At 38.7% G+C, this 25867-nt stretch overlaps 1 protein-coding gene across 4 annotated transcripts in view; it reads left to right on the forward strand.

Moving 5' to 3' along the window:
- LOC132541277 (spidroin-2-like) overlaps positions 1–22094 on the forward strand; it is a 39792-nt gene extending 17698 nt beyond the window's left edge. For all 4 annotated transcript variants that reach the window (XR_009552434.1, XR_009552435.1, XM_060201037.1 and 1 more), the window contains one exon: positions 21306–22094. Coding sequence is in view for 2 of the 4 variants with exons in the window: in XM_060201027.1 (XP_060057010.1) it covers positions 21306–21468 (163 nt within the window). In the remaining 2 variants the exon portion in view is untranslated. The remainder of the gene's footprint in view (positions 1–21305) is intronic.
- The last annotated feature ends 3773 nt before the right edge of the window (positions 22095–25867 follow it).

The raw sequence follows: 25867 nt of genomic DNA on the forward strand, positions 1-25867 counted from the left end.
GCATTCCTAAGCCCCAGTTCCTTGATCTTTAAAATGTAGTAACAACCATCATAGAGCCATCATGAAGTTAGATGAGATGCATGCTTTGTGTAAAGAGCCTGGAATAATGCTTTTAAACAGAATAGCTCCCATTATAATTTTACTCAGCAAGTACTGCAGGTACTACAGGTGTCTCGTCTTCCTCTCCTCTCAAATTCTTTGTCCTATCAAAGAAGAAGGGGCGGGGCTGGGATTTGCTGCTTGGAGTGATGGATTTGTTGTGCAGGCTCAGAGCAATAAACTTGCTTTTTATTATTCTCTCAGTTACTGTTAAATTTGGAAACAAGGAAACCACAGGGACAGAAGCTGGCCACGTTCTTCTCTGTTGCTCTTTTGTTACACCTGTACTATTTTGCATTCACCTACCTGCCCCCCCCCACACACTTTCTCTTTCCCTAGGCACAGAAAATCAGAGAGTTAAAGAGGTTATAGCACCAACGCTTCCTTCCATGTGGACATAGGCCTCACACAAGACAAAACAGCACACTATCCAAGAGCTGCGTGGCCAGCCTCCATTCACTTATGAGCTGAAGGGATGGAGGCGAATCAAGTAGTCCTCTGAGTGTGAAAGCACACAAGTAAGCAAACAGTTGCCGATGAAGTTAAATCCCACTAAAGACACTCATAGTACAAGATGGGGTGGTCAGATGACTAAAAAATGACTCGGCTTAGTTGGGCTTTCCTGTTCACCCCCCCCATGCCTTTCATTTATAGTCTAGGGCTAATCATTAACCAGTTGGAAAGCCATACATAAATTCATATCTGCACACTACCATGCTCAAAAACCTGGTTCAAGTCCCCATCTCCAGGGTAGAAGCTTCACAAGTGGTGAGGCAAGTACTATAGCTGTCTCTCTGTGTCTCTCCCCCATTTATCTCTGTCTTATCAAATACGAAAAGGGAGGCGGAGAAAAGGCCACTAGGAGGAGTGGATTCAGCATGCAGCTATCAAGCCCCAGCGATAACCCTAGTGGCCAAAAATTTTAAAAGAATGTAATTAATTCAGGTAGGTTGCACCACAGTAGACCGCAAAACTTACATGTGTAAGGCCCAGATAACTTTTTTTTTTAATTTTTATTTAGAAAAAGGAAACACTGACAAAACCACAGGAGAAGAGGGCTACAGCTCCACACAGTTCCCAGCACCAGAGCTCCGTATCCCATCCCCTCCCGATCCCTCTAGGAGGATGGACCCAGGGTCATTATGGGGTACAGAAAGTAGGAGGTCTGGCTTCTGTAATTGCTTCCACGCTGAACATGGGTATTGACAGGTGGATTCATACTCCCAGCCTGTCTCTCTCTTTCCCTACTGGGCCAGGGCTCTGGGGAAGCAGGGCTCCAGGACACATTGGTGGGGTCATCTGCCCAGGGAAGTCCAGTTGGCATCATGTTAGCATCTGGAACCTGGTGGCTGAAAAAGAGTTAACATATAAAGCCAAACAAATTGTTGACTGATTATGAACCTAAAGGCTGGAATAGTGCAGATGAAGAGTTGGGGAGATCTCCCTTTTGTAGATAGTTACTAGGCCTATTTTAGTTATATTCCAAAGGGCCCATGACTATACTAGGTTTTTTGTTTGTTTGTTTGTTTCTGAGCCTGACTTCTTATATGCAGGTGGACCCAAGATATTATCTGGGGAAATGGAGTCATAGTTGGCAAAGGGGCTAGAAAGCTGGATCAGGGAAGAGAGTAGCTCCCAAATATGGGAAAAGTGTACAAATATTGTTGACTATAAAACCCATCAATCTGATCTGGGGCCCATGCTCAGCTTAGGAGCCTATGTAACTTTATTTATTTATTTTTCCTTTTGTTGCCCTTGTTTTTTTTATTGTTGCTGTAGTTATTATTGTTATTGATGTTGTTGTTAGGACAGAGAGAAATGGAGAGAGGAGGGGAAAACGGGGGGGGGGGAATAGACACCTGCAGACTGCCTCACCACCTGTGAATCGAGTCCCCTGCAGGTCGGGGGGCGGGCAGCTCAAACCGGGATCCTTACACTGGTCCTTGTGCTTTGCGCCACCTGCACTTAACCCACTGCGCTACTGCCTGACTCCCTCCTATATGACTTTTTTTAATTTACTTATTCCCTTTTGTTGCCCTTGTTTTATTGTTGTATAGTTATTATTGTTATTGATGTCGTTGTTGTTGGATAGGACATAGAGAAATAGAGAGGGGGGAAGACAGAGGGGGAGAGAAAGACAGACACCTGCAGGCCTGCTTCACCGCTTGGAAGCGACTCCCCTGCAGGTAGGGAGCCAGGGGCTCGAACTGGGATCCTTATGCCGGCCCGTGCGCTTAACCCACTGTGCTACTGCCCGACTCCCCTTATATAACTTTTTAACTCATCCACTGTGAATGATTTTAGCTTATATAGAAAATATTTCTAGCTATACTAATTATAAAACTGCTAGCTGTCTGCAGTAATTACGCATCCTTCTCAGTTGACATCAAAGCCATATAGCACAGGTAAGATGGGCTGTGGCTGTGGAACTTTGAGCTACCACTGGTTACTGTGGGACTTGGCAGACTGCTTTCTGTCTCAGGCTCCTTGTTTGTAAGAAGAGGACAGTTCTGGTGCCTACTTTGCTGGGCTGTTGGGAGGACTCAGTTATTTAAGACGAGTGCCTACTTAGCATGGTTGTTAGGATTAGATCAGTTGATGTAAAGCATTTAGAAACTGGTTTGAACATGGTAAACACTCTGTGAGTAGTGACTATTTTAATATCTGTAGTACCTTCTTAATTAAGTAGTTTTATTGATGTATTCATAGACTTAGTATTCAAACTGGGCTTTGAAGGATGAACAGAGTTTATAAAGATGAAATAAAAGACTTAGAAAATAGAAAAAACTGTATGACTAGGCTTGCAAAGAAGAGGTTTTTTTTTTTTTACATGTTATAGTCAACTGTCATGATAACCCGACAATACAAGGCTTTTAAATTCTCATTCTACAGGTGGGAAACTCACCACAGAAATGAGAGTGAGGTTACTCTCATAAAGCCACAGAGTTCAGTGTTGGCCTAGTTCCTGTCTGATCAGACAACAGACTTAGTTTCTTAGCTATTACCCAACATTACATTCCTAACTATAGACTATTATAATAAGATGAACTCCCACCCCCCAAAAAAAAAAAAGAAATCTAAACAAGTGAAATTCCCCATTCATGAAGTTCTAAATATTAAGAAAATCATGGTATTAAGGATGCATGTAATCCCTTTCTAACAGTGGTAGACTCCAAAGTGTGTGTTAGTCATTCTAAAAGATTGAAGTTATATTCCAAAGGGCCTGTGGCTATACTAGTTTTTTTTGTTTTGTTTTCTTTTTTTTTCTGAGCCTGAACTCTGATATGCAGATGGATCCAAGTTATTTTCTGGGGAGATGATGTCTTGGCTGGAAAAGGGACAGAAAGCTGGATCAGGGAAGAGAGTAACTCTCTAATATGGGAAAGGTGTATAAATATTGTTGACTGTAAATCCCATCAATTTGATTTGATCTGGGGCCCATATTCAACTTAGGAGCCTATGTGACCTCTGTATCCCTATAGATCTGAGCTCACATTCTGTGGTCATGAGTAGGAGCATTCCAAGCTGCCCCAATATCGACCCATCTTCCTCAGGTAGAAGACAGAGTATGTTTTCCATCCTCCCATCCGAGGATGATCCTAGTTGAGGGCAAGGTCCTATGGGGGGCCCATAAAGGGATCTATTTTGTTGTTCCTGATAGAGATGACCAGTAACAATGGAGAGAGGGATTTGAGTTCTAGACCCATCAAGTCGGTTTGGGAATCTCAGGACTCCCCGAATAGGGCCCCAGCTGATGGGGTGGCCTGATAGTGACTAAAGAGTCATCATTAAAGTATGCCAGTCTCTTCTCTTGCCCTTATTCAGCATTTGTAGTCCTTACTTTGCTAAGGTTAGCTTTGGAGTGAGTCAGAGAACTGTAATGGGAAGTAGGTGAGGAGGGTATCTAAGCCTAATTAGATACTATTTCATTAGGGACTTTATACTGACTCACTGCAGACTATTGTGTACTTTTGCTTTCAGGTATGTATTTTGCCCTAATTTATGGATACATGTGGACATATGCTCTATCTCAGCGGACCTGGTCTATATCTAGGTTTGGGGACTTTGTTAGGAAGTGAACCTCCTGGAATGGAATTAGAGAATCCTATGAAAGGAAAGGTCTCACCCGAGTAATGAGGCTGAAGGGTTGACATTCCATGCCTGATGTCTCTGGACACAGTCTGAAGTGAAGCATGCTGAGGTGGTACTCTTTGTGTTGATTAGGTTGGGATTGGCGGATGCACTATTATTTGGTATGAACTGAGAGAAGCATGCAGGAAAATGCGCCCCACCCTAAAGGTTCCAAGACTGGGGGAAATATAGGCTCTATAGAGAAAATGTGAGATTCCTGCTGTCTTAGGGTTCAAGAAGACAATAGATAGTTATTGTTATAGTCACATTATTTAGTAATTCAGTTAACTTTGAAAAATCCCTTTGTTAGAATTTGCTGTATGATACCCAACATCACCATAATTTATGTCCTTTGACATTATTTGTATATAGCTGTGCCCCCGGTTGCTTCTGTTCTCCCTGGTTTAGACTTTAGAGAGCCAACATATCAAAGACTCAGTCTATTTATTAAAAATACTCTGTGCTTCAAAAAGTTTGAGACATAAAATCAGTTTTTCCCCTCTCATAATAATTAGTGATTTATATGACTACAAATTAATAGGAGTGTACATAAACACCATTTCCCCCACCAAAAGGCTGTGTCCCATCCCTGCTCTCTGGGAAGCCAAATATCCACCCTCACCCCAGGGTTTTTACTTTGGTGCCCTACTACAGATTTAGTCAAATCCTGCTTTTAGTTTCCCTTTCTGTTCTTTCTCAACTTCTGTTTATTTTAAAAAAAGAAATCCTTACTGCCCTGTATTTTTTTAACTATTGTTTTGCTAAAAACACTGAACTATCCTACTTTTCCCCCTTCAGGTTTTTCTTTCTTTCTCTCTCTCTCTTTTCTCATTTCTCCCTCCTTCCCGCCCTCCCTTCCTTCCTTCTTTCTTTCCTACTTTCCTTCCTTTCTTCCCATTGTTGAGCTCTGCTTTATGGTGGTGCAAGGGACTGAACCTGGGACCTCTCAGTCTCTTGCAAAACCACCCTAGGTGAATAACTTTTTCAGCTTTGATCTTGTAGGGTGATCAGTTAGACCTTATTTGCCCAACATTGTCTTGTTTTTAAAACTGAATTTTTTTTTTTCAGGGAACCCTTTAAGTTCTAGAAAGACCCTACCCTAACTACCAGCAGAGCTAGTTGTTAGCATGTCAGCAGTACTGCTTTCTCAGACTTCACAAGGTTAGGCCTGTTATTGGAACTATGAACAAAAATTAGCATGCATCACAATCGCCTAGAAAGCTTGGTTCAACAATTTCTGATCCAGTAGATTTTCTGTGGAAAGGTAAGAACTGCATGTCTAGTGAGTTTCTGCATATAGTTCAGATCCATTCCTGATTTGAGGACCATGTTTTGACAACCACTGTCTTAAATCACATATTTTGCTGTGAGAGTATATGTGATGTTTTATTCAGACTGTGTAGAAATTGTTTTTTCTCTTCCAAGTGTAAGCACTAATTACCTCAAGGGTTATTGTGTTTATTTTATTTTATTTTATTTTATTTATTCCCTTTTGTTGCCCTTGTTGTTTTATTGTTGTAGTTATTATTGTTGTCGTTGTTGGATAGGACAGAGAGAAATGGAGAGAGGAGGGGAAGACAGAGAGGAGGAGAGAAAGATAGACACCTGCAGACCTGCTTTACTGCCTGTGAAGCGACTCCCCTGCAGGTGGGGAGCTGGGGTTCGAACCGGGATCCTTATGCCGGTCCTTGTGCTTTGCGCCACCTGAGCTTAACCTGCTGCGCTACAGCCCGACTCCCGGTTATTGTGTTTCTAACCTGTGCTCATGCAACACAAAAAAATTACTTAACCCTACTAGAGGTGATAAAAATGGGGGTACAAGGTTAGAAAAACGACTAACTGAAAAGTCATACATTGTATGTGTATATATCTTGATGATTTACATTGATGTTCTTAGGCAGACTTGTATTTGATAGTCAGTTTGAATTTTATAGACAGAAGGTCTAAAATGGGTAGTTACTCCCAATAAACAAATTTTCTTTACTACAGCTACCTTCCTAACTTTCCTTCCTGTTTTAATATTTAGGATCAAGATCTCTGAGTAACTCCATAAGCTCCACTGAGACTCAACAAGTTAATATATTTATTTTAGAGAATGCAAAATCTAAACCAACTGAAAATTTTCCTTGATTTGATTTTTTTTTTTAGTTTATTAACTTGTTAACTATTTCTTATAGTCTAGTGAAATTTTCTAAATCCAGTAAAACTGGCTTCTAGTGGATAATATCTTCATTATGAGTTGCTACATTGAAAGAGATGTGTTTAGGTATCTGTTTCAACATTGTCCTGGAAGGATCTGTGGTGTAACAGTATCCATGTCCAGTGTGACACAGCAGACATTGAGAGATGGATGAGCCTTCTTGGTTTCTGCAGAGTATCTCTGTCCTAGCCCACAGTTTATTAACAGCTGCCTCTGTCTGGACACTAGTTTGTATAGATACTACACATGTTTTGCCCATTTATTAAAGTTTATATATGAACAGAGTTCTAATACTAAGTAGTAAGAGTGTATGATAGTCAAGTATAGCTTCAGCTCCATCCTCACTAGACTGGATTTGTCTATTGTATATTTTATTATAAATTAAATTATGAATGTTATGAAATATAGCCTATGTTATAATTAAATATTCTTCAAAAGATTTTGTGATTCAGAAGGCATTTTATAATTGACTTACCCAACTTCTAAACAGTTTTCAATATCTTCAAGAGAATGGAACCAACACTAGGGAGAGAGAGAAATAGGTTGGGAGTATGGGTCGATCTGCCAATGCCCATGCCCAGTAGAAAAGCAATTACAGAAGCCAGACCTTCCACCTTCTGCACCCCACAAAGAATTTTGATCCATACTTCCAGAGGGGTAAATGTTAGGGCAAGATGACCTGAGGGCTCTGAACTCTAATTCCATCAGGACCCAGAGAGACAAGGAGAGGGGGAGGACACTGAGAAGGTCATAGATATGACTTAGAAAGGAAGAGAAGGCAACACCATAGGAAAAAATGGTCAGATAGATAAATAGAAAATGGGATGATACATAGATAGATATAGAAATAATTGTCATCCTGTATCTGTGATCTTGGAGAACTCTACAGTTTCCAGTGGAGGGAATGGGGATACAACTCTGGTGGTGAGAAATTATACCCTTATTGTCTTACAGTTTTGTAAATCAATATTAAATCACTAATAAAAATATTTTTAAAATATTAACCAACAGGTGTACAAGATTTGACAGAATTCTCTAATAAAGATTTTGTGATGTATGTTTTAAATATAGCATCTCTGACTTTTAAAATACCTGTCTCTTCAACTTTTAAAAATATTAAACAGAACAGAAAGAAATTGAAGGACAAAGTTGTGATAATTGGTTCACTGCAACTTAATGTGTGGCATCCTAATTAGCCAAGTATCATGTGCCCACCTAAGCATGAAATAACCTTTTTTTTTTCTTATCTAATTTGAATCTGGAAGTTTGAATTGTTGAACAGCGTGAATTGTCTTTGTTGTAAGTAGCCACAGATGGTTTTTAATTATTTGTCCTCAGAAACAATAAAGGTCATCTTGTATCCATAGAGACAACACACACTTGCCTCATTATTCTCAGCATCATTTCTATAATGGGCAAAGTTATTCACAACATTTAAAGAAAAGTTTAGAAAGCAACTTTTAAATATTATCATAGGGGTTATTAGTTGATGAAGTCCTTTGCATCACAGTTTCTTAAGTTAAATTGAGATTAGGAAGTTTTTTTTAAGTTGCATCTATCAGTATCAATTTTAGTAGTTGTCATATCGGGTGTGTGCTCACTCCTGTCTGACATGTTCATTGCCTGGAATCGCTTTGACTTAATTGTAGACTTACAGTTTTTTTGTTTTTTTTCTTAAGTAATTTTACATGTTTTAGATTAAAGGAAATCTGTGTTTACTGCATCTCAAGTACTTATTTGCTCTATCCCAACTAATCTTTCAGGGTAATGGTTTGAGCAGTGGTTTCAGTGTGTTGCTTTAGAAGCAAAGCCTAAATCAGTTGGGTAAGGAGGAAGAACACATTAACACTCTATGTTGAGCCCACTATGTTGGGCTGGCAAAATAGCTCACTTGGATAATGCTCTGCTTTGCCAGATGCATGACCCAGATTCAAGCTTGGGCCCTACCACAGTGGTTGGAAATTTTGGTGCTGTGGTTTCTTTGTCTGCCTGTCTATCTTAAAAAAAAAAAAAAAAAAACTATTTTAGCAATCTTAACCTGTGTTAACAAAAGGACTCATTTTTCAGTAATGCTTATAGGAACACGAGCATAAACTGGGATGGGGTTGGATATATGGTCACTATAAATCTTTGGGTTGTCATTCTATCATTACTGGTTTTGAAAGAATAATTTGTTTTTGTATATTTTCATAGAACAATTTATCTTCATGTAGATGGCTGGATGATGTCACGATAAATCTATGATTCATATCTTCTTTGTAATTAGAAAGAATTGTATTAGCTGGACCACTTGCTCTCTTGCTTATTAACAGAATTAACTATCATTTTTGTTCCAAGATGTCATAGCTATCAGTCAAGCACCATAGAGCCTCCAAGTCAGAAAGTCGGTTGTTGTAAACATCCCCGACTGGAAGCTGTAAGATAGAGCTAAGCTTTCAGTCAGATGTTTGCGGCTACCAGCTATTCACGGGCGTCAGTTTGGTATAATCGTACTGGTATTTGGAAGACTTCATAATGTGCAAGAGAGCAGAGAAACCCTGATTCCTTCATACACTGCTGTCTCTTGAGTGTGTGTGTGTGTGTGTGTGTGTTAGGAGTTTAGTGAGTGAGGCCACTGTGCTAATAGCAGGGTGTCCCTAAGTAGATACTGTCTGAGTTCCCCTGGTTTAAGATACTGCTGCTCGAAACTAGAGAAATTAGTTCATTTTTTATTCTTCTATGGGAAAAAAATATTGTTTGACCCTGTCAGTAAACTTTTTTCTTTATTGTCTTTCCAAGCAGGCTAAAACTTAAGTTACCAACAACTCAAGAGACTAATATGTTTTTGAAGTTGTGTCAACATTCTGAATAAATTCAGCACCAATACACAGAAATAAACATCCCTGAGATTTCAGTTTTCGTTGTAGCGAAGAGAGCCCTGCAGAAACTGCTTTCTCCAGTCTTTGAGCACACCTAGCTTCCATGTACCCCACGCTGAGCATAACTGCTCATCAGAATTCTCTGAGAAATCACACAACTTCCAGCCACTGCCTCTATTTACAGCTCTCACATTGGTTTTGTCTTTGTTCAGTAAGTGTATTTTCTGGTCATCATTTGCCTTTTCATTTCCTCATATTTTGTATAATGGTGCTTCGTGAGAAGGATTGTCTCCCCCCCCATATGCTGAGTAATAACAGTTTCTTTATAGATGGATTTAATGGTGACCTTATTGATGGTGTTATTTGTACATGACTTTGTTTTAATTCTAAAGCACCACAGACTTACCATTGGCCTGCCAACTTAGCAACTGATTATTTAGAACAAATATCATAGAATGTTAGATCATCAGTATTTTCCAGTGAGCCTATCCTCTTGCTTAATATTTAGTGAGAAGTGTGCGGTCTTTATTGACTTGGAAAATCTTCAGTATTATTTAAGGATACTTTTGATGTAATGATCAGTAATATTAAAAGCAGAACATTTTTTTTGTTACTGAACACCATTTTGAAACTGACAGTTCTCCCCTTAGTGTTTGCTTTGAATTTACTTACAGTTTACTTTTTAAAACAAGTAACTATAAAATTGTTTTATCGAGTTTATTTCCAATTTGGTATGCTTTTGTACAAATTTCTTGTCTGAGATTGTTGGAGATGTCCTCATTGGTCTCCATCCACACACCTTACCACAGTCAGAGGCTTCCTTGACCCAGAAGCGGTCACAGTGAATTTAAAACTCCAACATGCCGGGAGTCGGGCTGTAGTGCAGCGGGTTAAGCGCAGGTGGCGCAAAGCACAGGGACCGGCATAAGGATCCCGGTTCGAACCCCGGCTCCCCACCTGCAGGGGAGTCGCTTCACAGGTGGTGAAGCAGGTCTGTAGGTGTCTATCTTTCTCTCCTCCTCTCTGTCTTCCCCTCCTCTCTCCATTTCTCTCTGTCCTATCCAACAACGACAACAACAATAATAACTACAACAATAAAACAAGGGCAACAAAAGGGAATAAATAAAATAAATAAATATTTTTAAAAAATTAAAAAAAAAAAACTCCAACATGCCTTCATGTTTGCATTAGCACTTATAACTCTGGCCCTCTGTCACTCTAGTGAAAGCCTTTTCACTCATTGAATGGATATATTGCCATCAGTTATTTCAGTGAAAAGAATGTCACTTCTGTCACTTCTGTTACTTGAGATTTTGTCTCAGAATATCTTCCAAGTCAACACTTAGCTTAGCTACACTGGGTTAAGTGCACATATTACAATGCACAAGGACCTGGGTTTGAGCCCCTGCTCCCCATCTATAGGGGGACACTTCCCAATCAGTGAAGTAGGTCTGCAGGTGTGTTATCTTCTTTCTCTCTCCCTATCTTCCCCTCCTTTCTCAATTTCTGACTTATCCAAAAACTCGAAAAAATGTCCACAAGAGCAGTGGATCCGTAGTGCAGACACTGAGCCCCAGAAATAACCCTAGAAACAAACAAATAAAAATTTTAATTAATATGTATTTGAGTGCCAGGAAAAGAACCAATAAAAACTCAAGGGGATTGAAGGTCCCACTTTAATCCAAGTCTCAGTTCATGTAAACATCCTACACTCAGCTGTTACACAGAGACTGGCTGGGAGGTGGATGTTTACGTCAGCTGACTTGGAATAGCGACTGTTAGCACTGACAAAGAATTTGGCAAGAATCAGATACAGAAACTTGATTTAAAAAAAAAATACTGTACCTTGACATTACTGTCATTTTCAGTTGTGTTATTGTCACTAACATGGCATAAGATTCTGGGAACTGGGTCGAAAGAATGGATTCATTTGATAATTGAGTCAAATTTGAGATAATTGGTTTGCTTCAACAAGAGTTTTCTTTAGCTAGATTTTTGCAGCTGTAGTTGATGTACCATGGGATGTGGAGGAGAGAATAAACATTGTTTTATATCTCAGTGCTTTTCTCAACTGCAGAATAAGTTTGATACCTACTTCAGAGTTGTGAGAATTGGCTTGCATTATGGATATGAACTGACTCACTAGTATAGTGCTTGTTTGGTTAAGTACTCAATATGTACTCTGTTTTTAATGCTGTGTGCATTGTCAGTAAATCTTGTGTATGGTTTATAGATGTAAATATAGTTAAAGCCATCACTACCTCTTACATTTATTATTTAAATAAAGAACATCAAAGTTTTTTTTAAATACTTGTGTTTAAAATAGCTATTACTGTTCTAGCTTTTGCAATAAATATTTAATAGCAATGGCTTAATCTTCAGTGGCACTAAAATTTAGGGGTAAAGCATTTAGAATTTATATCTTGTTTCTGCCACTGACTGGTTGTGTTACTTTGGGGAAGTGACTTAATTTCCCTGTTCTGTAGTTTTCACAGCCTGCTAAATTGGGGTTGTAACATTACCTACTTGGTAGGATTCTTATGAGATTAAATGAGTTCATGTAAGCAAAGGGTTGGAAGGATTCTTTGTACATACTAGGTTTGTTGCTGCTAAACATGCAGCCCAGGGCCCTATTGCATACTGAGTTCTTGATAAGTGATAGCTACTATCTTTAAACATGTTTCTTTCCCCAGATTTAACTGTGCCATACTGTTCTCAGTAATTTAAAGATAAACTATTGATAGTATCTGTTAGTAAGTTTTAGATACATTTTGTTAGGCTTAAATGATACTTTCATGGTATATGCTTTTATTAAAAATACTTAGTATTAATTTTCTGTAACTTTGTTTTCCAATTCAGTATAATAACTTTACTTTTCATTTTACTATACATTCTGTATAGTAAAAACAATCATAAAGCCAAAAGTCCTGAAGGATACATTATCCTTTCAGCTTTGTAAGTCTGTATAAACTCTTGCCTGTGCTGAAATTGAGAATTAGAATTTATGTCTACTGCTTCTCCTATGAAAAATGCCTGCATATTATGTGAAGCCCACAGTTAAATAAAAATGTGAAATAAAGGCATGGAGATTTGTTTTTGAAAGGGTAATAAGCCTTGCTTTACTATTTATTTATTTATATTTTATTCACTGATTTTTTTTTGTCCTTCTTAAGAGTGAACTGTTGTATTATGTACTTGATGCAAAACATTTCAGCTCCACATAGTCATTGAAAATTGTCAGATTTTTAAATTTATAACCCAAGTATTTCTGTGCATTATGAAATATGTAATCTAAAGATAATTTAATGAAATTTTTTTCATTAAATTTTTTTCAGCTTTTTTTAATTTTTATTTACTCCCTTTTGTTGCTGTTAGAGTTATTGTTGTTATTGATGTCATCACTGTTAGATACGACAGAGAGAAATGGAGACAGGGAAGACAGAAAGAGGGAGAGAAAGACAGGCACCTGCAAACTGCTTCACCACTTGTGAAGCGACTCCCCTGCAATTGGAGAGCCGGGGGCTCAGACCAGGACCCTTAAGCCAGGCCTTGCTTCGTGCCATGTGCGCTTAACCTGTTGCATTACCTGTTTTTCAGTTCTTATGGTTATTTGGGACTTCCACCTTTGAACATCAGTGAATAAAATACAAAACTTTCCCTTTATAATCTCATATCTAAAAATCTTCAGTTCACTCTGTGGTATAGGCTACTAAATGGTTCAGTTTAGTGTGTGTTTTTGTTTTTGTTTTGTTTTTTTGGTGATTGTTTACTCATTGTTCTTTTTTCTTTTGTGTAACGTTATTTGTTATATTTCATGCTTTTCTGGTGATGTAATAGGATCTTCAGCCATCATAGCTACAGCTTTATCTTACTTTGTTTCTTAGGGGGGAAACAAAACTATGTGAAAATGATAGTTACATGAAAATTTGAGTACGGATCCTGTGTTTAATACCAACTGGGCAGGTGTCCCCTTCCTCCCTCACCGCTCCCTGTGCATCCTTCCCAAAGCTGCGCACTCCGTGGAAGAGGACAGCCTTCCCCAAATAGAGACAGACCAGTCTTTGGTCAAGAGGTGTAAGAGTAGCTGTGTTCCCCTGCTAGAACCCCCAAGCAAGCTCTCATAGTACAGTTGAAACATTCTAAGGTATAGTAGGCTATCTCCTACTTCCTCACAGAAGAATGCATTCTTTGATTTAAAAAAAAAAATCAACTGTACGTTTACTGGAAAATTTTTTAAAAATAAAGTTTGTAGGTTTTATTTCTACCCTAATTATTTGTGAGGTTTTTAACATAAATTATTTAACTTTTCCCTCTATTATGTCTTTCTCATCGCACCGATTTTTAGTAATTGAACTTTGTTTATAAACAAATATCTTCTGTGGAATTAAGTAATCAAAAAATGTCAGTTAAGGTAAGGAACTCTGTAATACATGAGTTTTGCCTTTTATATTCATTATTTTTTTAAATAATGATATGTTTTTATAAAGGCAAAGGTGATAATCAATGCAAAATTATAAGCAACCAACTATGTAACCTTTCTTCCTTGTTAATGACTTAGTATTAAAGTTAGTTTCCTTTATTTTTGTTTTTGTTTCTGTTATTTACTGGTGATATGCTAGTTTCAAATTCAGGCTTAATAGAAAGGTGTTTTGGTTTTTTATAGCTTCTAATTCTGCATAAAATTACCAGTACATCATGAAACCAACAGTAGTTTCATATTTAGGATTTTCAAATATGTATACATTAGGATTACTGCTTTATATTAGTCTTAACCTCCCTTTAATTTTATGGCCAAGAATAAGTCCCAAGGGCATGTTTATAATTTAATACACATTATTCCTGAGAGGCTAAGGAAAAACTAATCTAAGAATCCAAGTCTTAGTAGAATGTTTGCCTTCTTAACTGTCTGTCTTGGGACAAAGATATACCTGCTTTATATAAGTTGTGACTTTCCCCTTGCTTTTGTCAGTGTGATTGTTTAAAGACTATTAAGCAATGTTCAGTTTTGTCTTATTGAAAATATTTTGAGACAGGGTTTAGTTTGAGAAATTTTCTTTGCTACCTTTTCATGTAAATTTTATGGACTTAGATTCTCTAAGGGTGGAGAGGATTAATTTTTTATTTTTTTGTAACCTTTCTAGGAACTCTAAGGACTTTTTCTTTGTTAAATGTATTGCAGTTATTTTCTCCTAATCTGTCATGTGAGATTTGTTTTGCTTTCGTTTTTTTTTTATATTTATTTATTCTCTTTTGTTGCCCTTGTTTTACTGTTGTAGTTATTGTTGTTGTTATTGATGTCATTGTTGGATAAGATGGAGAGAAATGGAGAGAGGAGAGGAAGACAGAGGGGGAGAGAAAGACACCTGCACTGCAGACCTGCTTCACTACTTGTGTAGCGATTCCCCTGTAGGTGAGGAGCCAGGGGCTCAAACAGGATCCTTATGCCAGTCCTTGCGCTTTGCACCACCTACGCTTAACCCGCTGCGCTACCGCCCAACTCCCTTGCTTTTTTTTTAAAAAGAGAAAGTGAAAAAGAGCTCAGCTCTGAAGCTTCCTTCAGTGAGGTGAGAGCCAGGCGAAAACTTGGGTCACATATTTGCCACATAACTTGTGAGCTCTCAGCAGCTTGTGTCTTTTCACTTGATTTAAAATTACTGTATTGTTTGTCTGTTTTTTTTTTATTTATTTCTTTATTGGGGAATTAATGTTTTACATTCAACAGTAAGTACAATAGTTTGTACATGCATAACATTCCCCAGTTTCCCATATAACAAGACAACCCCTACTATGTCATTTATCATCCTTCATGGACCTGTATTTTCCAAACTCACCCACTCCCACCCCAGAGTCTTTTACTTTGGTGCAATATGCCAATTACATTTCAGGTTCTACTTGTGTTTTCGTTTCTGATCTGGTTTGTCAACTTCTGCCTGAGAGTGAGATCATCCCATATTCATCCTTCTGTTTCTGACTTATTTCACTTAACATGAATTTTTCAAGGTCCATCCAAGATCGGCTGAAAATGGTGAAGTCACCATTTTTATAGCTGAGTAGTATTCCAGTGTGTGTGTGTGTGTGTGTGTGTGTGTGTGTGTGTGTGTGTGTGTGTGTGTGTGTGTGTGTATACACCACAACTTACTCAGCCACTCATCTGTTATTGGATACCTGGGTTGCTTCCAGGTTTTGGCTATTAAAATTGTGCTGCCAAGAACATATATGTACACAGATCTTTTTGGATGGATGTGTTGGGTTCCTTAGGATATATCCCCAGGAAAGGAATTGCAGGATCATAGGGTAGGTCCATTTCTATCCTTCTGAGAACTCTCCAGACTGTTCTCCACAGAGGTTGGACCAACTGACATTCCCACCAGCAGTGTAGGAGGGTTCCTTTGACCCCACACCCTCTCCAGCATTTGCTGCTGTTACCTTTTCTGATGTATGACATTCTCACAGGAGTAAAGTGGTATCTCGTTGTTGTCTTTATTTGCATTTCTCTGTCAATCAGAGACTTGGAGCATTTTTTTCATGTGTTTCTTGGCCTTTTTGATCTCTTCTGTGGTGAATATTCTGTCCATGTCCTCTCCCCATTTTGGGATGGAGTTATTTGTTTTCTTATTGTTGAGTTTGGCAAGCTCTTTATATATTTTGGTTATTAATCTCTTGTTTGATGTATGGCATGTAAAGATCTTCTCCCATTCTGTGAGGGATCTCCTGGTTTGGGTAGTGGTTTCTTTTGCTGTGCAGAAGCTTTTTAATTTGATGTAGTTCCACCACATCAAATTAAAGAAAAATCACTTAACTATTCTCTCCATGTGTATGTTAAGCCTAAACCAGGACAAGAGGTTTATGCTTGCCTTAGTCTTCTTTGTAATTGGATTTGTCTCATTGAAGATGTCTTTAAAATTTATGTAGAAAAGAGTTCTGCCAATATTTTCCTCTTAAGTATCTGATAGTTTCTGGTCTAACATCCAAGCCCTTGATCCACTTGGAATTTACTTTTGTACTGGGTGAAATACAGTGGTTCAGTTTCATTCTTCTGCATGTTTCAACCCATTTTTTCCAACACCATTTGTTGAAGAGACTCCCCTTTCCCCATTTCATAATCTGGGCCCCTTTGTCAAAGATTAGATGTCCATAGTTGTGGGGGAAATAGTGCTTTCTTTCCCTCTCCCTCCTTCAGTTCATTTCATTTTTTATTTTATTTTTTTAAAAGATTGACTTTTTTTTTTCCCTTTTCCCTTTCTATGATACTTGATAGGACAGAGATTGAGAAGGGAGATAGAGACCCCTGCAGACCTGCTTCACCACTCATGAAGCTTTCACCCCACCTGCCGCTCGTGGGGAGCAGGGACTAACCCAGGGTCTTGGCCATGGTAATAGGTGTGCTCCAACAGGTGTGCTCCCACCTGGCCCACAGTTCACTTTATTAATACAGTGTTCATTTACAGAGTTGTCACCAAGGTATATTTCCTCAAGATGTAATACACTCCACCCTTCATCAACCTTCCCATCATCCTCCCACTCCTTGGAATGCCTCCTTTCTCCCTTCTGAGTCTCCAAGTCGGCTCCAGTAGACTCCAGTCCTTTTATATTAAAGATGACTTTCAGGAATTTTATTCAGGTTAATTTTTTAATCACAAAACTATTTTGTCAGTTCTCCGTTTTGGCGTGAATGATCTTAGTTCTGGCATAGTCCTCTAATTTCCCATTTATCTAAATCCATTTGTTGTTGTTCTTGCTTATTCATAGATGCCAGTGTGTATGAAACGCCTGCTGCAGTGCAGATTTGACCATTTGGTATAGTTGTCATCCTATCTTTGTAGCAGTGCCTCATGGTTACTCTTACTAGTGCACTTTACAGTTGAGGAAACAACCTCAGAAAAAGTTGCTTGTAGTCAACTTTTGATGGACATTTCTGATTTAGAAGTAGTACCCTGGACACTTGAAAATACCATTTCCAGAATATGGGTTTGAGGTACCTTCAGGAAGGAGGGGAAGGGAAGGGAAGGGAAGGGAAGGGAAGGGAAGGGAAGGGAAGGGAAGGGAAGGGAAGGGAAGGGAAGGGAAGGGAAAGGAAGAGGGAAGGAGGGAGGGAGGGAGGGAGAAATACAGGGGCTTAGGTGGTGGTATAACTGTTTGAGGCCACATGTTTCCATGTGCAAAGACCCAGGTTCAAGCCTCTGGTTCCCACCTGCAGGGGAAAACTTCATGAGTGGTGAAATCATGCTATAGGTGTCCCTATCCCCACTTCTATCTTCCGTTTCCCTCTTGATTTCTCTCTGTCTCTATCCAGTTAAATAAGAATAAATAAACTTTAAGAAAAATACAGACATATTTATGTGGAAGAAATCCTCAAATGTAGTTCATCTAGAATGAAGCATCAATACTGTCTGAAAGGTTTTGTGTGGTTCTGAAAGCATACTTTGGATACTATGAAAAGTGTAATTTATGTACTACCAAGTAAATGATTCTTTTTGCCCTTATTGCTATGTGTGCTGACTTCTTTTAAAATAAATTTCCTATTGTTATAGAATAAATGGAATTTTTAGTTGAGCCTTTAAATTGGGAAATATAGGAGTCACATGGTAGCACAGTGGGTTAAGTGCATGTGGCTCAAAGCGCAAGGATCGGCAAAGGATCCCAGTTCAAGCCCCCAGCTCCCCACCTGCAGGGGAGTCTCTTCACAAGCGGTGAAGCAGGTCTGCAGGTGTCTGTCTTTCTCTCCCCCTCTGTCTTCCCCTCCTCTCTCCATTTCTCTCTGTTCTATTCAACAACAATAAGAACTACAACAATAAAACAGCAAGGGCAACAAAAGGAAATAAATAAAGAAAAAGAAAAATCACTTAACTATTCTCTCCATGTGTATGTTAAGCCTAAACCCGAACAAGAGATCATAGTTGCACACTAGCATTCAGCAGAGTTCATCTATGTTAGAATCAGCAGAGTTCATCTATGTTAGAATCCTAGTCAGTTGTAGTCATTGTCCACCTTCCTTGAATCTTTTCTTTCCCCCTCACCACAGGGACTCCAAGCTTTTTCAGATAGAATGAATGAGAGAGAGGGACACCACAACACTGAAGCTTCCCTAGGTGTGGGGGTCAAGGGTCACACCTAAGATGAAGGAGACTATCCAGGTGAGCTGTCTTGCTCTTCCATCTTTGATCTTTAAAGCATGTACTAAAAGTATGTGCAGGGCTGGAGAGATAGCTGAGCAGGGAGAGCAGGTGTCCTACTCATCATGCAGTGCAGCCTGGGGCCTTGGTACTGCTGGTGGTTCCATGTGGCTATCTTTCTCCTTCTCTTTGTCTCTATCTGAATAAAAAAGCAGCCCAGTGTGGTGAAATTGTATATGTGTGAGATCCCAGCTTCACTAAGTAAATAGAATTTACATTTACAGTCAGAATAAGTGTTTATCAGTAGCCTAAGGAAGTAGCTCAAACTTTATTTTCACAAAGCGTTCAAACTGAACAGACAATAGTTTGTACTGTTTATGTGTAAAACCATGACTTGCCTTATCTCAGTCATATCAGATAGGCAGGCAACAGACTCCCAAGCACAGTCTTAGAAAAAAACAAAGTATGAGTGCTTAGAAAACTCAGTGTAGCCATACATAGATATAACAGGAAAAAAGTATACAGAATGTGAAGGGTTAGAGATAGCCAGAGCACACATTTTTGAAAGATGCATTTGCTATATGTGGATTTGAAATTGCGTCTTGTGTTTATTTCTGTACATAATAGATGTGGAGTGTGTAAGAAGCAGTGCTTGTGAAAGTTGGCAAACCTGTTTTACTGTCTATGAAACACTGACATTTATATTGTTTGAAAATTGTATTGTTTGAAATACGGGCCCATGCGTAATGTTTATGTCCTTGTGCTGTACTCGTTGAGTGGCACTCTCAGTGCCAGTGGAGTGTTTAAGGGTGTTAAAGGAGAGTAACATTTTCAGGAAAAATGTGATGGTACAACAGATTGGCCCTTGAAATATAAAAAAAAATGTCTGTTATCATGTAACCTCTGACTAAATCCTGAAGCTGTCTGACTTGCTCTTGACTTAACCTCTCTGACTCCGTCCACTGTTCAATTTTATTAAGTAAACTTTTATGTATGACAGTAAAGCGTAGTATTTAATAGAGTTCTAGGTTAAATCTCTTGGATTCATCTATAAAATGTGGTTTCCTGTATCCTACTTTGTAATGAGATTTAGATAACCCAGATGAATGATTTATACTACCAAGCACACATTAAACACTCAGAAAATAATGCATTCTTCAAAATTGAGTTCAAATATCAAGTCTTTATAGTATCTGTGTCTTGAACTTCCTAGGTAAAATTAGTCTTTTTCCTCTCTGCCACAAATGTGACGTGTGGTAATAAACTGCCCAACTACTTAGTACTATGACTAGCCCTAAGTGTATTATATTCATTTATCTGTCTTTTCTTAGATTATGAGCCCCTTGAGGACAGGGACAGGTTATTTTTTAAGTTCAAGTGTCTGGCATGATTTTTTTTCCAAATATCTATGTATTTTGTTATGATCACAGCTTCACCACTCTGGGCTATTTCAGATAGAAAGAACCAGAGAAAGAGGGAAAGATACCACAGTACCAAAGCTTCCCCCAGTGTGGAAGGGACCAACTTGAACCTGGGCTCTATACAAAGCAAAGTAAGCATCCTTCAAGGTGAGCTATCTTGTCAACATAATAGATTACTATTAGAAGAATAAAATATCATTTTTAATTAGAGTTCCCTCCACTCACTGGAAAATAATCCTGATGCAAAGTTAACCAGAAGAAATGTTCTTCAAGATACTGGCCATGAGCACCGGAGAGATAAGTCAAGTCCTCACCCAGCAGACTTGCATCCTGAGGTCCCAGATTCAATCCTGGCACCGCCATCTACCAGAGCTAAGCAGTGGTCTGGTGTCTGTCTCGTCTCCCTCTCTCAAATAAATCTCTTTTCAAATACCTATCATGTTCTCAGATCACTTTAGAAAAAAAAAATCTACTTGATAATCTACTTCTAAAAAATAGATCATGTTTTTACATCTCCAATGTGTTTTCCTTACAATAAAAAGATAAAGTGCCAAATGCAAAAAAGACTTTCCATGAGTTAGGAAGAAAAGTGCTATGACCAGAAGTGAACTACAGACATATTCGTGAGTGTGTAAGCGTATTGATCTTAGAAGCCCTGTGTTCCTGTTGCAGTGCTACTGTTCTCTAATCCTATAAACAAAGATCAGATTATATCGTCTCTCCAGTTCTACAAAGAGGGCACAGTATCATGTTAGGTGTTGTAGCAATGGGAAAAGAAAATGACTGCAGTGTGGAAAGAGCTTCATATAGTACTATCCACAGACCAGAGCACAGGTCTTTCCTAAAGTTGTTAGGGAGGTTAATGTGGTATTACTGCACTGTCTTGTCTGTGAAGATACTCAATTCTTGAATGGAATTTGTCCTAGTTTATATACACCCTTTGTATTTGAGAAAGCCAACTCGTTCTTTCCAGATAAACAAGGTTTCCTGTTAAAACAAAAAACGCTGCTTGGGAGGGAAAAAGGAAAGAAACAAAAGATTTTATGTGAGAGAAAGGGGGAGAAAAGCCAGAATACCACTTGAGTCCATGCTGGTTGAGAGACCAAATTAGGAGCCTCAGACTTTCAAGTCCATAGCGCTTCTAGCTGAGCTGTTTCCCCAGCTGTAGAATATTAACTTAGTTTAGTTAGATATTGAAATTTTATGTGGTGACCAAATAATTGCACTTACATGATACAGATGTCATAGGGAATAAATAGTAAAGAGAAAAGGAGCAAGAAGCAGCAGCACATATCCTAGAGCTGAGTTACAACTTAGTTCTCAACTCAGAAAGGCAGTTCTTAGGATAGCATTTACTGTGGGGAGTTAACTCTGCCCTGTAGTTAAGTGTCATCAACTTGAAACACTCCAGAATACACTAGAGTGACAGAGGCCTCCACTGATTGCATTTTCATATCTTTTTTCCATTTAATCTGCTTTTCAGAGTATATCAAGTATTGAATTTGTCCACATGGAACAGTTCCAAAAAGGAGCTTAAGCAGCATGGTATTTTTTTTCCCCTTTTTGTGAAGATTGTTGCAGGGCCCTCAAGCAGATTAAGCTGTACCAGTCATAACCACCTTCATCTCATAGTTCCAGATTCATAGAGATGCCAGATAAAAACATAACAGACACAGCTAACTGCAAATGGAAGGAAAACCCAACTGGCAGAATGTAGAGAAAGCAAAGCAGTCAGAACAGTGAACTCAGATTCCGCAAGCTGCTGTGATGGGGGTGGGGGTGGTAATCCTGGCTCTGGGCCGCACCGGCTGACTGAATTTCACCAGCAAATGACATGATGACCTTACAGCACGCCCTTAGGGACCCTTACAAGGCAGCTGGGACCCTTACAAGTGCTGCAGCCTTAAGGAAGAAGCAGAGATCTATGCAGCTACACAGCTACGGCTTACTGAAACCTTGCACACACTAAAGGTGAGTCTGGAAGATCATCTCTAAACTCTTGGAATACCCTGATTCAGATGCTCAGCTCTGTTTACCTGGGGTGTCGAGATACTCCAAATAGTCTGTTAATATGGGAGCCTGCCACCATGCATTGTGTCTCTGGTCTCTGGAGAAGCTGGAAACTAGAGTCATGCAGGACTACACATCTACAAGAGTAAACCCAATAAAAACCCTGGACATCATGTATCACGTGAGTTTCTCTGGTTAGCAGTATTCTGTGCGTGTTGTCCCATGTTACTTTTGGAACAATTAAATGTCTGTTCGACTGGAAGTTTGCATCTGATGTCCTGGTTTTTCCCTGTCTACTTTAATCTTCCCTGACTTTATCTTTCACATTCATTGATCTTAAACTGTATCTATAATAAGTTGTTTTGACTGGCAACATAACCACTGAGTCTTGTGCATCACTGAGAGACCATGGGTGGTATTGAGGACGCTTGCACAATGTGTAACAGTTTTGTTATTTTTTTTTTTTTACTTCAAAGAATCTGTGATGAAAAGCATGATTCATCCTTCAAAATCTAGAAGAATTTTCTGTTCAAGTCGTTTACAGAAAGCATGTCCAATTCATGGCAGAGATGCACCAATAAACCTATGTTATTTTCAGCATGTCCAATTCATGGCAGAGACCAATAAACCCATGTTATTTTTATACATTAAACTAACAGTAGGGCCTGGGAGATAATCACCCACTTGAGCCCACGGTGCCATGTTGAAGGACCCAGGTAAAGCACCCAACTACCACATGGGAGATTCCCACAGAGTGGTAGCTTCACTAGTGGTGGAGTTGTATTGTGTCTCCTTAACTGTCTCTCATCCTCAGGCCAAAAAAATTAAAAAGATTGTATTGAATAATGTGCACTCTTCTGAGTGAGCCACTGCCAAGCTGCTTTAATGATTAGAGTTGAATACTTTCTTTACCTACTCTTCCAGAATTACCAGGGAGACAAATGAGATGATAAACATTTAAAACCCTTCATAAATATTAAAATACTATGTAAATAAACCATGTAAAGAGTCATCACTCTGGTGACACCTGGGATAATTATAATTATGAAGAAAGAAAAACAGTCATTGATTCCTTGAGATCAAGAGTGAACTGTGTTAACTATAAGTAAGGAAAAGTCACGTTTATCTGGCTTGTTTTTTATACTTAATAGGAATGACGTTAAATGAGTTCCTGCCCTTTTCTCCAACTCAGTGTTCTTAGGAACTATGTAGTAGGAAGCTACCTACCTGCTTAATTTATTAACTGCCCTTGGATTTGCCTGACAAGTTATCCTTGCTTCCTGTCTGGGAAACTGCCACTCAGAGAAATTAACTGAGAAGCTAATCTTAGTGTTTGAACTCATTATTTCAGGCTTCAAAGTCCGCTTCACAAGACAGCCAACAATACAGGAAAATTAGAATCCAAGTGTTAAGTAGTGGAGGAAAATCAGTAAGAGAGCCGGAGAGTGAAAGAAAACACTAGTGTTAATGGGAGGTTTTAGGCTAGGCTTCTTAAAGATGGCACTTGAAGGTTGCCTGAGGGATAGCTGGAATCTGGTAGAAGAAATAAGTTAAACCTTTTGGCAAAGGAAAATGAGACAATCTGTTATTCTACTTGTTGGACATTGATTGGAGGATAAGGCTCACACCTGGCTTAGCGCAGACATTTGATTATCTAGACCAGTGGTTTTTAAAATGTTTTGTAATGGGACCTGTTTAAAAAGAAATGTGAGCAAAGCCCAGTCCATGAGACATGAGCCCATCTGCTGAACTCTCCCCTTGACCTCTTGAGGCAGGCAAGGGACAAGTACGAGGCACTAATGTGAGCCTACTTTTTTTTTTTTTTTTAATATTCAAAGTAAAATTTTTGTGAGCCCACTTCCTGACTTTGCTTGCCATTATTCTAAGTGAGTTCTGGACTGTAGCCATTGTTGGCCATGTTGAGTTCCTCCTGGCATTGTGTTTCACAAGACTGTGCCTTAGCATATACTCTTCTTTTGTTGAGCATGTTCTGCCTTCCCCCAGACCTTTATTTGAATGGAATCGCATGATCCTTGGTAGATGTCCTAGAAACCACTCCTGGTTTCCAAATCAGGACGACTTTTTTTTTTTTTAATTTTTAGTTTTTTTTAACATTTTATTTATTTTTGAAGTATTTTATTTATTTTATTTTTGAGAGAGATGCAGAGAGAGAAAGACACAGAGGAACACCAGAGTACTACACAGCTCTGGCTTATGGTGGTCGGGGGATTGAACCTGGGAACCTCAACCCAACACACCCATCCAAAAAGATCTGTAGCAGCACAATTTGTAGTAGCCAAAACCTGGAAGCAACCTAGGTGTCCAACAACAGATGAGTGGCTGAGCAAGTTGTGGTGTGTGTGTGTGTGTGTGTGTGTGTACAATGAAATACTACTCAGCTGTTAAAAACAGTGATTTCACTATTTTCAACCCAGCTTGGATGGAGCTTGAAGAAATCATGTTAAGTGAGATAAGTCAAAAACAGAAGGATGAATATGGAATGATATCACTCTCAGGAAGAAGTTCAAAAACAAGATCAGAAGAGAAAACACAAATAGAACCTGAACTGGCGTTGGTGTAGTACATCAAAGTAAAAGACTCGGGTAGGTGGGGGGGAGAGTACAGGTCCAAAAAGGGTGACAGAGGACCTAATGGGGGCTGTATTATGTGGAAAACTGAGAAATGTTATGTACAAACTATTGTATTTACTGGCGAATGTAAAACATTAATCCCCCAATAAAATTTAAAAAAAAAATTCTCTTCCTATAAAGGCTGGTTTGGAATTTGCCTGTAGGGCAAGAATGGACTAGCACCCCTCCTCAGAATACAGTCATCTTGAAGTTAGCCCTCAGAAACAGGCCAAGATGAGTCAGGCCTGATCCCCTCATCTGACACCATGCAATGACAGCTAGCCCTGGTGGTTTTTCACTTGTTAAACAGCAAAAGAAAAGTGGTTGCATGAAAGCCAAACAAAACACTAATGGAAGTGGTATTAATAATTAATTTTTAAAAGCCTTGGGAATGACAACTCAGCTGGGAAGCTATAGAGATTGAAATTTCAACTAAAGGATGCTACTTTTTTCTTCTGAGGTTAAATGGTAATTTGAAAGCTGGCAGGAAGGAGGCCAGTGATAATTTATTTTTCTAAACCATATCTTGACAGGAAGAATAAGAATATTTTACATCAGAATGTCACATGACAGTAAGAGTCAATAGGAATGGAGCAGGGTGAATGAGAAGCTTTGTTACTGAGCATCTGTCTTATTATACACAAGGTTTTTGAAGTCACTCTTAATATTTAAGCTTCCTTTTCTTTACTACCTAATTAGCACATTATTTCTAGGTAATCACAAAGTAAAGAGCTTATGGGAGTTTCCTACTTACGTTTTTTTCATTAAGTATGTATGTAATCTCTTTGATGAACTCTCTAGAAAAAAAATTAACAAAATTAGTGTCATCTAGTGTAACAATGATATGAAAAAGAACATTTTTTTTGTAAGCATCCCCATGTCCAAATCATTGCCACTTTTTCATGATGTCTCAGGAAGTCCTCACAGTCACCCTGAAATATTAGGCCTATTTTTTAGATTAAAAAAAAAAAAGTCTTAGCGAGATTATGCCCACAGAGGATGTGACATAAGTGGGCCTTGGACCAGGTTCCTCTGACTTAAGCCTCTTTTTCTGCTGTTTTATTGTCTTACAATGACCGTGTAGTAACAAACCTTGTTATCTGAGATGAATGTGTTAACAGGAAGCAAAAAAGAAGTGCCCTAAGATGCTATTTTCCCCCTTCTAGCTGTTTTATTCTTTCTTTGTTGGAGAAGAAGAGCTGAATCCCTGGATCCCTTCTCCAGTCAGTGCTCAGACTGAGGTTATAAAAAGATGATAATTTACATTTGAATAGTAATTTAGGGGTTTGTAAAGAATTTGCAACATCTCATTTTAGCCTCATGGCAGAAAAAATTAAAATTCAAATAGATCTGTGACTTACCCAGTCACATAACTAATTAATAACAGAATAATTTAAATTCCAAA

The sequence above is a fragment of the Erinaceus europaeus genome, chromosome 1 (genome assembly GCF_950295315.1).
Source record: "Erinaceus europaeus chromosome 1, mEriEur2.1, whole genome shotgun sequence".
Lineage (NCBI taxonomy): Eukaryota > Metazoa > Chordata > Mammalia > Eulipotyphla > Erinaceidae > Erinaceus > Erinaceus europaeus.